The 12,613-nt window shown below is 44.8% G+C and overlaps 1 protein-coding gene across 1 annotated transcript in view; it reads right to left on the reverse strand.

Annotated features, from left to right (window-relative positions):
- LOC148047324 (uncharacterized) overlaps nucleotides 1-12,252 on the reverse strand; it is a 49,227-nt gene extending 36,975 nt beyond the window's left edge. Inside the window, exons 1-4 of the mRNA XM_087711585.1 lie at nucleotides 11,561-12,252; nucleotides 11,356-11,438; nucleotides 4,525-4,651; nucleotides 383-2,498 (exon numbers count right to left, since the gene is read on the reverse strand). Of these exons, the coding sequence (XP_087567711.1) occupies nucleotides 383-2,498; nucleotides 4,525-4,585 (2,177 nt within the window). The 5' untranslated portion in view covers nucleotides 4,586-4,651; nucleotides 11,356-11,438; nucleotides 11,561-12,252. The remainder of the gene's footprint in view (nucleotides 1-382; nucleotides 2,499-4,524; nucleotides 4,652-11,355; nucleotides 11,439-11,560) is intronic.
- Nucleotides 12,253-12,613: the final 361 nt, after the last annotated feature.

Raw genomic sequence — 12,613 nt, forward strand, 5'->3', positions numbered from 1 at the left:
AACTAGAATATACATACGATTGTCAAAAATAATTGAATTAAGCATGTATGTGATGGGTGGCTTTGTTAGCAAAGTCAGATATGGAATCCGTGGGGCAATGGAACAGAGTTACAAAAATAATAATGTATTTGAGTGAACAATGTATTATATGAACATAGTAAGTTTTTAAGGATATTTTTATGGCTTGTCATATATGGGCCTTGCTTCCCAAAGCCTTTGCTCACCTCTCAGTATCTCTGTACTCCTGGGCCTTCTATGGGTGAGTGGAGAGGGTTAGTTTTGCCCCTGAGAAGGGGGTAGTTTTGCCTGTTCTAATCAATGCCATTTTTTCTCCTACAATCCAGGCTCTACAGATAAACTCCTGTGCATACTCTTGTGAGACGCAAGCTGACTGCGTAATCTGAAACTCATTCCACACTCCATACATTGATACGGTTTCTCTCCAGTGTGGATCCTCTTATGAATCGTGAGAGATCCATTTTCACGGAAACTCTTTCCGCACTCTGTGCACTGATAAGGTTTCTCCCCTGTGTGGATCCTTTTGTGAGAAGTTAGGGACGATCGCATTGTGAAGGTCTTTCCACACTCCATACACTGGTACGGTCTTTCTCCAGTGTGGATCCTTTTATGGGAAGTAAGGTCACTGCTTCGCTTGAAGCTCTTTCCGCAGCCCATGCATTCATATGGTTTCTCTCCTGTGTGGATCCTTTTATGGGAAGTGAGATCACTGCTTAATCGGAACGTCTTTCCACACTCCGTACAGTGATATGGTTTTTCTCCCGTGTGGATCCTTTGATGAGAAGTAAGCTGACTGTTCAATCGGAAGGTCTTTCCACACTCCATACATTGGTACGGTTTCTCTCCTGTGTGGATCCTTTTATGGGAAATAAAGCAACCTTCTTTGCTGAAACTCTTTCCACACTCTGTACATTTAAATGGTTTCTCCCCCGTGTGGACGCTACTATGGAAAATAAGGGAATTACTCTGGTTGAAGCTCTTTCCACACTCCAGACACTGATAGGGTTTCTCTCCCGTGTGGATCCTTTTATGGAAAGTAAGGGAGCTGCCTCTGCTGAAGCTCTTGCCGCATTCAATACATTTATACGGTTTTTCTCCCGTGTGGATGGTTTTATGGCAAATAAGGGCAGAGCTGCCTCTGAAACACTTTCCACACTCCGTGCATTTATACGGTTTTTCTCCTGTGTGGATCCTTTTATGGCTGGTGAGGTTACTCCTGTTTTTGAAGCTCTTTCCACACTGCACACATTTATACGGTTTTTCTCCTGTGTGGATCCTTTGATGGGCCGTAAGGTGACTATTCCATTTGAAGCTCTTTCCACACTGCATACATTTGTATGGCCTCTCCCCTGAATGGATCATCTGATGGGTCGTAAGGGAGTATCCCTGGCTGAAACTCTTTCCACACTCCATACACTTGTATGGTTTCTCTCCTGTGTGGATGGTTCTGTGGGACACCAGGGCAGAGCTGTCTCTGAAGCACTTCCCGCACTCGGCGCATTTATATGGTTTCTCCCCTGTGTGGATCCTTTTATGGGAAGTAAGATGACTGCTGTTCCGGAACCTTTTCCCACACTCTGTGCATTTATATCGTTTCTCTCCTGTATGGATAGTTTTATGGCATGTGAGCGAACTGACATTGCTGAAACTTTTCCCGCATTCTGCACAACTATATGGCTTCTCCCCTGTGTGGTTCCACATGTGATAGGTCAGCTGACTGCTCAACCTGAAGCTCTCTCCACACTCTATGCACGTATATGGTTTTTCACCTGAGTGGATCCTTCTGTGAGAAATAAGATGGCTGCGTTGTCTAAAGCTCTTTCCGCACTCTATACATTTGTAAGGTTTTTCTCCTGTGTGGATCCTATGATGGGAAGTCAGGTGACTGCTGCTCCTGAAGCTCTTTCCACACTCCTTGCACTGATAGGGTTTCTCATTGTGAAGCTTCGTCTGGGCATTAAGCAGATTACTCTGCTTGAAGTTCTTTTTTCCATGCTCTAGATATTTATGTGCTCTTTTGCCTTTTGGTATTGTTTTAGGGGGAGCAAGGTTACTGGGCTCACTGAGCTCCTCTCCGGACTCTGTGCATTTATAGGAGTTCTCCCCAATGTGGATTTCTGGATACGAAGGAGGAGGGAAGGTTTGCCTGCAAGACAATTCAGAGTTTGTGCCTTCATCGTGGTTGTAGTCAGCCTCGGTTGCACATTGATTATCTAAGTCCAAGTTATTTTTTAATATTGTCCTATGTAGTAGCCAAGAGTCCGTTCTGTTTTCCATGTGTTCCTGTTGGATTGAGGGCTCAAGGACGTCCGCACACTGGGAAGGGGATGAATTATCTCCCATATACTGAAGGTGGTATTCCTCGTGTATCTTTGAGCTCCACTGATATTCAGAAGTCTCCTGCCCCACTTCTTCCTCCAATGTTTCTGACATCGCTATATCTAGTTTCTGATCGTTCACAGTTTCCTGCTCATCTCCTTCTACGGGGGGAATAAGTGAGAAAAAGAAAAAGAGAGAGATATAAAAAAGAAGTGTAAATCTTTTAAGACCTTTCACACAGGAACTGGGTGGGGCACCGAAGATCAACTTCCGTTAGTTAATCAGCTACTTCTAATGGGAGTTGATTAGCATCTGCAAGATTTTCTTTCTTCATTGTTATACCTTATACAATGATATCTTGGTACTCAACTGCTTTGAAACTCATTACAATTTGGTACTCAATGCATTTTGACACCTCCCGGAACCAATTAACGATGAGTACCAAGGTACCACTGTATTAGATTGTGCTTACACAACTATTTCAGATGCTAAGAGCCGAGGTGGCGCAGTGGTTAAATGCAGCACTGCAGGCTTCTTCAGCTGACTGCAGTTCAGCAGTTTGGCTGTTCAAATCTCACCGGCTCAGGGTTGACTCAGCCTTCCATCCTTCCGAGGTGGGTAAAATGAGGACCCAGATTGTTGTTGGGGGCAATATGCTGACTCTGTAAACCGCTTAGAGAGGGCTGAAAGCCCTATGAAGCGGTATATAAGCCTAATTATTGCTATTGCTATTTCTTTGATTTCATGAGCTGGTCTCCCCCTCCCCCCCTGCTAATAAATATATATAAAATAAATAAATAAACAAGGTGCAAAATAGAAGAGGAAAGAAAAAGGTGGTAATGAAAATATGTTGTAGTTAAAAGGATTGAGATGTTGCCTGCAACCATTAGGATTTTGGATTTTAATCAGCTGGAGTTAATCAATAGAACATGAAACTGTTCAAACTTGAAGCCTGGACTGGCTACGGGAAATATTGACCCATCATTATTGTCAAAAGAATCACGAAAGGTTTGTTTCATAATCAAAAACTCAGGACATTAGAACCAAAATGTATGTTAGTTGGATAGGTACCGTACTTTTCAGAGTATAAGATGCACTTTTACCACCCTAAAAGAGGGTGGAAATATACACCGAATATGGCCATTTTTGGCCTCCTGAAACCCTGCCCCGCATGTCCTGTTTTTGTGAAAAACGGGTCATGCAGAGGGTTTGGGAGGCCTGCAGAGTGCTCCTGGGGGCTGGATGTGGGGGGATGGGAGGCCAAAGACTAATTTTTTTCTTGTTTTCCTCTTCGAAATCTTGTTTCATCTTATACTCCAGTTCGTCTTACACTCTGAAAAATACGGCATGCACATCTTCCACAAAGTTATATGTCCTGCAAGATCTCCAGGGGAACATAGGACAGATGATAATAGTGCAAATATTAAAGTAACTTCTGATGGAAAGGGGACCTTTGATGTTCACCGGTAATAGTGAATTTTATGTAATTTGATGGCGAGGATTGAAAAAGTCTTTTCTGTGAATGTTGGGTCTATATTCTCATTCCTGAATCGTCTGTTCTACAATAATCATCTGTTTGACAACTTTACACTGATTATATGGCTCACCCTGGGGTGGGATTCTATCGGTTCGGGCGAACTGGTAGCTCCAATGATCAGCTGTGCTCACTCACCCACTTTTGCATTTAACTGAACTTTATGCTCTCAGCTGAGTCACACGGCAGAGCAGATTGCCGCCCCTCAGCTGTTTTCCTTCCCAGCAGCAATGCGGAAGGTAAACTTTCTCACAACTGTGTGTAGGCGTGAAGCACACAATCACCAAACTGGTTATTAAACCAGTAGGATCCCGTTTTGTTCGTTTATTGGTTTTGTATGCGCCCAATCCCGAAGGACTCCCACCACTGTGCTCACCATATCATTAATGGGAATATAGACTACCGGGATTTTCAAAGAATATGGACTAAGTTCAAAAGGGAGAGAAGGAACACGGATCCAAATGCAAAATATATGAAAAGACAAAGGACTAGCTGAGAGGAAAAGGAAGACATGCTTTGATGGGAAAGATGAGATCCAGAAAAAGAAAGAGGAGGGAAATTTCAGGGACAAATGACTATGTAAGGGCTTTCGCCTAATTAGTTCTTACTTGCTTTCAATTCCACTGTGAACTCAGAGAAATAAGGGTCCTTACCCAGAGAAGTCACATTTCTAGAATTTTCCATCATGACTTCCCCATGGAGGGATTTCTGCATGGAATCCAGCAGAGCCCACTCCTCCTTTGTGAAACACGCTGCTACCTCCCGGAAGGACCCGGCAATCTGAAAAGAGAACAAGAACATTCTTGCTTAACTGAGAAACTCAAGAAAGCTTTGACACATATATGGTGGACTTGTAAAAAGGTTAAAGCATTTTGGATAAAAATATGGTGGATTTTGCAAAATATTCTTAAAAAGAGGATAAAGTTTACTCCTCAGTTATTCCTGTTAGGTATAATTACAGGCTGTACAGTTATAGAGACTAATTTGATTTTGAATCTTACAACGGCAGCAAGACTGTTGGTGGCGCAGTACTGGAAGAAGGAAGAATTGCCTACTATTCAAGAATGAACATTAAAAGTAACAAACTTAGCAGAGATGGCTAAAATATCAGCATATCTTAAGGACCATTCAGGTGAGAAATACAAGCTGGAATGGAGAAGATGGATTGATTATATTCAGAATAAATATGGGACTAAGAAATTCCAGATAGCTTATGAGTGAATGAGCAAGGAATGATACAACTTGCTTAAAGGGGAGTTAAAGCACAAGTGAGGGATGATGCTAAAGTCTGTTAAGTTTATTTTAGAATATAGTTGTTAATGTTTATACCCTATATTTGCTCTGGGAGGTTCGGGGGGGGAGGTTTGGGAGGGAGCTGGGTTCGGGGGGGAGGTATATATTTGTAAACAAAATAATTTAAATTTTTAATTAAAAAAAAGAAAGCTTTGACACACACAAGTCTAGCAGAGGTATCACTATTACTCTGGAGCATCATGCTATTTTTTGGGGGGGGATAAGCAACATTTTGCAAAAATACAGAAAGGAAATGAGATGATGCCACAGATGCTGACTTCTGTGACCCTTCAGGTAATGGCTTAGAACTATCAAGGTTATCACAAAATGAACGATAGTCAGAAGAGGGTTTCATAGACGTTTGCCACCGGTTCGCTGTGTACATGCACGCTTGCTTCATGAGCATGCACGCCTTCCGCTTGCACACACAGCTTGCACTCATGCGTGTGGCTTCGAAAACGTGGCTAAATAGGACAGCACAGAGCCGTAGCAAGTGGGCGGGCCAACCCACCCGCAGGTCACCGTTACCAGTTCGCTCAAACTGGTCTGAACCGGCTGAATACCACCTTTGACTACAGCGTCGGAACTGCCACCTCACGCTTGCACTTCGCTAAGTGCCAGTCTGCCATGAACTCTGGGGAAGAGAATTCAGGTGTGGGGGGTAACAGTTCATTGTATCTGCCAGAGACATGGATTCAAGGTCAGACACCTGGGAATGGAATGCAGATGCATACCAGCCCACATTTTAAGTGACCATTCCAAAAACATCTACTTCAAATTTGATTGGACAAGGGGTAAGAATTGGAAGCACAAAGGAGAGAGAATTACACTTGGGGATTTTGGCGCGCGATTTTCAGTTCTGGCTTTGCTCTATTGTATTTCATTTGACCTTTAGTAAACAATACCTTCCTCAACCAATGGAGCCAAGGATTGTTTTTACCTAAGGTTCAAGTTGAGGCAGTTCTGACATGTAGTAAGACATAGAATGTAAGGATTAAGTTACTTTTTAAGGAAAGTTGTTGAGAAGGTGGTCAGCCTGAAGCTGCTGAGAACCCTGGAGGAAGCAGATTATTTTGGTCTGTTTCAGGTAGGATTCAATGTGGAGACAACATTGCAGAGGTGGATTCCTACCAGTTCGGTAGAACCGGTTCATCAAATCTACCGAACCGGTTAGAAGAGGTTCCACCAGTGGACCCGGAAAGCAGGCCACACCTACAGAAGAGGTTCCAAAAATTTTTGAAACCCACACACACACAGAGAGAAAGAGAAAGAAAGGAAGGAAGGAAGGAAGGAAGAAAGAAAGAAAGAAAGAAAGAAAGAAAGAAAGAAAGAAAGAAAGAAAGAAAGAAAGAAAGAAAGAAAGAAAGAAAGAAAGAAAGAAAGAAAGAAAGAAAGAAAGAAAGAAAGAAAGAAAGAAAGAAAGAAAGAAAGAAAGAAAGAAAGAAAGAAAGAAAGAAAAAGTGAGAGAGGAAAGAAAAAAGGGAAAAAGGGACAGAGACAAAAGGAAGGAGAAAGAGAAAGAGAGAGAACACATGGCTGGCAAGCCACTCCCACCAGGTCACATGGCCAGCAAGCCACTCCCACAAAGGAGGCCACACCCACAGAGTAGGTTCAAAAAAAAATTGAAACCCACCACTGCACCGTTGTTTGTGCTTTGATGGTGACCTGTGGCAAAACCCAGCTGAAGGTGGTGTGTTTTCCTTTGTTCTTCTTAATCTCTCAGCATTTTTTGATGCTATCAACTATGGTGGACTTCTTGGACATGGGAGCTGTGGGAACTATTTTGTGGTAGTTCTCTTCTAGGGCTAGTTTCAGTCAATATCAATTGCGGGGAGGGAGATGTCATCCTTTATGGGATGCCACAAGACTCGGTGCTCTCGCCCCTCCTATTCAGCATCCACATGAAACCACTGGGCTTTGACCCCAAGCTGGGCAAATGACGTTGTCCAAGTCTTGCCCTTCTGCCTTGAGCCTGCAACGGCCTGGGTGGAGAGGAGCTCGGTCCTACCAAGACTGAGTGGCTGTGGCTGTCGGGGCAACTCGGATCCAGGGAGGTTGTAACTTCGACCTTGGGTGAAGTTGCACTTCCCCATTCAAGGATAGTGCGTAATCTGGAGGGCATCTTTGATTTACGGCTCCTGCTCAACCAACAGATGGCGCTGTAGCCAATGTTGTCTTTGTGCAGCTTCAATCAGTGCATCAATTCAAGAGCCGTGGTTACAGTGTGGCCGTAGAACGTAGGATGTCATGATGTGTTGGCGTAGTATATGTGCTGGTCTAAGGCAATGTGGCCTTTTTAATTGGTGGATAGGAATTTTGCCAGGACGCACATTTTCTAAGTGCTGCCCAAGAAATTTTGGTCCCGAAGGTGCTTTTTTGGCCTCCTCTGGGTTCCATGTACTAGCCAATGCCATCTGGCTACTACCCGGGGGAGGGCCTTCTCTGTGGCAGCTCCGGCCCTGTGGAACGAACTCCCCGCAGAGATTCGGACCCTCACCTCTCTCCAGGCCTTCCGAAAAGCCGTTAAAACCTGGCTGTGTCGGCAGGCCTGGGGTTGATGAGTTCCCCTCTCGACCTGTGTGGCTGTTGGCTATTTTAAACGCTTGTATTGTACTTTTGTGTTCCCTTTCCCACTTGAGTTGTTTGCCGCCCTGAGTCCCGCTGGGAATAGGGCGGCATATAAATAAAACAAATCTCAATCTTTTCAAGAGGCAACCGGAGGCAACTTCGAGAAGCAAAAAGTCTTCATAGAAAGACAAGAAAGTTCAATTGCCTCTTGAAAAAGCACCTTTGATGACCTGGATCAGTGGTCTCCAACCTTGGCAACTTTAAGACTTGTGGACTTCAACTCCCAGAGTTCCTCAGCCAGCTTTAAAGGATGACATCTCCCTCCCCACAATTGATATTGACTGAAACTATCCCTAGCTTTGCTGGCTGAGGAACTCTGGGAGTTGAAGTCCACAGGTCTTAAAGTTGCCAAGGTTGGAGACCACTGACCTGGATGGCTGAGAATCTCCATAGCCATTTAAGATATTTCAGCGTTACACACAATGCACTGATCATCATTGGGGCCACCCCAGCTAGTTTGTGCCATAATCTTTCAACTTTAATTTATAGATAGGCAGCATTCCCAGTAAAAACCAGTTGCGGTCAGATGAGGAGGGGAAGGAAGAAAGGGAAGTAAGGGTGGGGGATTAAGAGTAGGAGAGAGGGTAAAGAGGAGGGAGAAGGAGTGGGGGAAAGAGAGGGGAAGAAGGAAGGAGGAAGGAAAGGAGGAAAGAAGAAGGCAGAGAAGGGAGGTTGAGAAGATAGGATGAGTAAGGTTGTTACAAAATAAGATGAAGGGTTGCAAGAAAGTGACCCAAAATATATTATATATATTTGTAAAAATAATTATAGAGATTAATGATGAATAGACAAAGTATTTATGAATGAATAAATAAATATTCATGAATGAATTTGAAAGGGAAAAATTAAAAAAAATTGTTATTAAAAAAAAACCAGTTGTGGTCATTAGTCACAAACTTAAGACCATTATGGCATCAGTTGAACCAAAGAAAAAAATTTGAATTAATTTCAAATCCAGAAAACATCAACCCAATATTCTACAAATCTCTAATTGCTATAGTTCACACAGTACATTGGGGAAAAACGGACAATTCTTATTAAAAATAACCCCCCAAACCCCTTGTCCATTGCAAGGATTAAAATTGAGAAAACCCTCCAAAACTGTGGTACCAGGATTTGTGCATGGATCAAGACTTTGATTGATAGGGGATATAGTGCCCACATTCTACTTTTTAAATAAACCCACTCCTACTTTGAAACTTGCTTGGCTAAGAACCAATACTGTCATGGGGAAATCATTCCAGGAGTTCTGATACTGAACAGAGATCCAGCCTAAATTGATGGGGTTGTCTCAGAAGATCACCGGACCTGACTTCTCTCTCTGGGATTGGACCTCTTGGATCTTTTGATGTGGGATGACCAGGAGATGCCAGAGATATAGGCCAGATTAGGAAATTAAGAAACATATTGTCAGGCCTTCAGTCCTATTCCTTTTTAGGATCTTTGGCCTGCCACACTCTCTCTTATTTCATTATGCTGTTTCATTAGTGTAGTAGTTGGGAGGGGGGAATAGAAAGGAGTAGGATTGTAGAATGTATTGTTGTCATTCTTTTCTAGAAGCCGTCATCTTTTGTCTCTGCACCTCTGCACCTGAGTGGAGCTGGGTGGAGATGCCAGCATGGAAGAAGAAGATTGGACCATGTGATGGATTTGTGGATGTGAGGGACAAGATCATGAACTTTCAACTGGGTGGGAATCCGATGTAACTTCCAGAATTGGGATTCCACAGTACGATGCCAACATGTCTGTCTTATTAAATTGGAACTTTAAGGATAGTTTGGAGTTGGAGTTTATTCAATTTGTAGGCCGCCCTATTCCCCAAAGGGACTCAGGGCGGCTGAACAAAAGCCAAGGGAGGGGAAATTATAAAAAGTAAGACAAAAACAATCGGACAATACGAACAATTTAAAAGCACGACACAGCAAATTCGAGGGGGGGGAACTCAACCCCAGGCTTGCTGGGACAGCCAGGTCTTCACGGCCGTCCGGAAGGCCCGAAGGGTGGAGAGGGTCCGAATCTCCACGGGGAGCTCGTTCCAAAGGGCCGGGGCAGCCACAGAGAAGGCCCTCCTCCGAGTAGTCACCAGCCGACATTGGCCGGCAGATGGAATATGGAGGAGGCCTAATCTGTGGGATCGAATGGTTCTGTGGGAGGTAATCGGCAGAAGGCGGTCTCTCAAGTACCCAGGTCCAATACCATATAGGGCTTTATAAGTAATAACTAGCACCCTGAAGCGTATCCGGAAACCAATAGGTAGCCAGTGCAGCTCGCGGAGGATAGGTGTAACGTGGGTGTACCGGGGTGCACCCACAATCGCTCGCGTGGCTGCATTCTGGACCAGCTGGAGTCTCCGAACACTCTTCAAGGGCTGCCCCATGTAGAGTGCATTGCAGTAGTCCAGTCTTGAGGTCACGAGGGCATGAGTGACTGTTGTAAGATCCTCCCGGTTCAGGTAGGGATGCAATTCGTGCACCAGGCAGACTTGGGCAAACGCCCCCCTGGTCACAGCTGACAACTGATGATCTAAAGTCAGCTGTGGGTCTAGCTCTACCTTGGACTCTGATTTAATTCAGCATGTTATTTGGAACGCTGACACATACCCAAAGAAGGGTGTTATGCTATTAACAAAAATTGCATGGATCTTCCCATGAACTCAACAGAAGTTGTCAAGTTAATAATTAGATTTGCAGGTGTCGGTTGATAAAGCTTCTTGGGTCCAATCTTTCACTAAGATACCGTAAAGCAGTGATGGGGTGGTGTGGAAATGTTGCGCGCGCAGGTGTGAAAGGGATCTTGGAGTCCTAGTGGACAACCATTTAAATATGAGCCAGCCGTGTGCAGCAGTTGCCAAAAAAGCCAACACAGTTTTAGGCTGCATAAACAGAGGGACAGAATCAAGATCACGTGAAGTGTTAATACCACTTTATAATTCCTTGGTAAGGCCACACTTGGAATACTGCATTCAGTTTTGGTCACCACAATGTAGAAAAGATGCAGAGACTCTGGAAAGAGTGCAGAGAAGAACAACAAAGAGGATTAGGGGCCTGGAGACTAAAACATATGAACGGTTGCAGGAAGTGGGTATGTCTAGTTTAATAGAAAGAAGGACTAGGGGAGACAGGATAGCAGTCTTCCAATATCTCAGGGGTTGCCACAAAGAAGAGGGAGTCAAGCTATTCTCCAAGGCACCTGAGGGCAGGACAAGAAGCAATGGGTGGAAACAAATCAAGGAGAGAAGCAACCTAGAACTGAGGAGAAACTTCCAGATAGTTCAATTAACCAGTGGAACAATTTAGAAGTTGTGCTCCAACACTGGAAGTTTTTTGGAAGAGATTGGACAGCCATTTCTCTGAAATGGTGTAGGGTTTTCTGCCTAAGCAGGGGATTGGACTAGAAGACCTCCAAAGTCCCTTCCAACTCTGTTGTTGTTGTTGTTGTTGTTACTATTACATACCGTAGATGCAGTTTTGATTTCTGCAGTGGGAATTATTACAGTGCCCTCAGCTGTTTCAGGAATTGGGGGTTTCCTTACAGCGGATCTTAGTTGCTGAAGTTTCTCCTACCTGAGCTGGAAGCTGAATTGTTCCTGCTGCCGCACTAGAAAAAGGAGAAGTTTCAAAAAAGTCCACCAATGTTAAACAGCTGCCTACAAAGGGAATGCAAGAAGAATTGTTAACAATTTCTGGAGTAGCACAATAGAAAGCACCGTCCAGACTGAAGTGACCCCCCTACAAAACCAGTTCCTGAAGAAGGAAGAGAGTCACGTACCTGGTGATCTATCTTGAGCATCTTCCTCCCAAGAGGTCTTCCTAAAAAAACTTCACCCGAGAAGGGAGCGATTGTTCTCCCTTTGGTGGGGTGGGAACACCTGACTGGAGCCTCCCTGCTCACAAAGACCGAAAAGGAAAATTAGGGGGCTGGATGACATCAAACGGAAGATTCCACATCTTCTGTCACGGACAATCCATCCCCACCATCTCTAAGTGGGGAGGTGAAATTCGATGGAAGACAATACTATGTGTAGCTCCCCATTGAACTGTGGGAGTTGGTGCTCTCTGAGCTGGGTTATTTTATTGCAACTGTTTCATTACCAAACTACCGTATTTTTCAGAGTATAAGCTGCACCTTCCCCCCCCCCCAAAGAACATGGAAATGTTGGTGTGTCTTATACACCAAATACAGCCATTTTCTGCAGGAGCCTCTCAATGGCCCTTCCTGGCGGACACCCTTCGGGATAGTTCCTCCTTCCAGGATCTCCCGTCGGGCCTCCTGGCCAAGCTTTTCCTGGCTCGCCACCCTTTCTGCTTCGCCCGCTACATTGTTGGGTTCCATCTACTTGGGAGAACTGAAATCTTGGAAGTCCTCGGAAGCTGTGACGGGGAGAGGAAGGACCAACTTGCTGGGAGACTTGGGGATGGACCCCTAACAAAGGGGTGGACTTTCCTCTTCCCTTCCCCTCCCCAAAAAGTCCTCCGGGCCCACCACTCTCTTTCTTGCCTCCCCCCAAATCCTCCTCGACCCCCACTCTTCTTCTCCCCCTCCAAATCCTCCTCGACCCCCACTCTTCTTCTCCCCCTCCAAATCCTCCTCGACCCCCAATCTCTCTCCCCCAAATCCTCCTAGACCCCCACTCTCCTTCTTCCCCCAAATCCTCCTAGACCCCCACTCACCTTCTTCCCCCCTAAATCCTCCTAGACCCCCAATCTCTCTCCCCCAATTCTCCTAGACCCCCACTCTCCTTCTCCCCCAAAATCCTCCTAGACCCCCACTCTCCTTCTCCCCCCCAAAGAGGCCTCCTAGACCCCCCTCTCCTTCTCCCCC

The sequence above is a fragment of the Thamnophis sirtalis genome, unplaced genomic scaffold (assembly GCF_051295495.1).
Source record: "Thamnophis sirtalis isolate CommonGarterSnake01/CBP01778 unplaced genomic scaffold, rThaSir2_p1.2 scaffold_3, whole genome shotgun sequence".
Taxonomy (NCBI): Eukaryota; Metazoa; Chordata; class Lepidosauria; order Squamata; family Natricidae; genus Thamnophis; species Thamnophis sirtalis.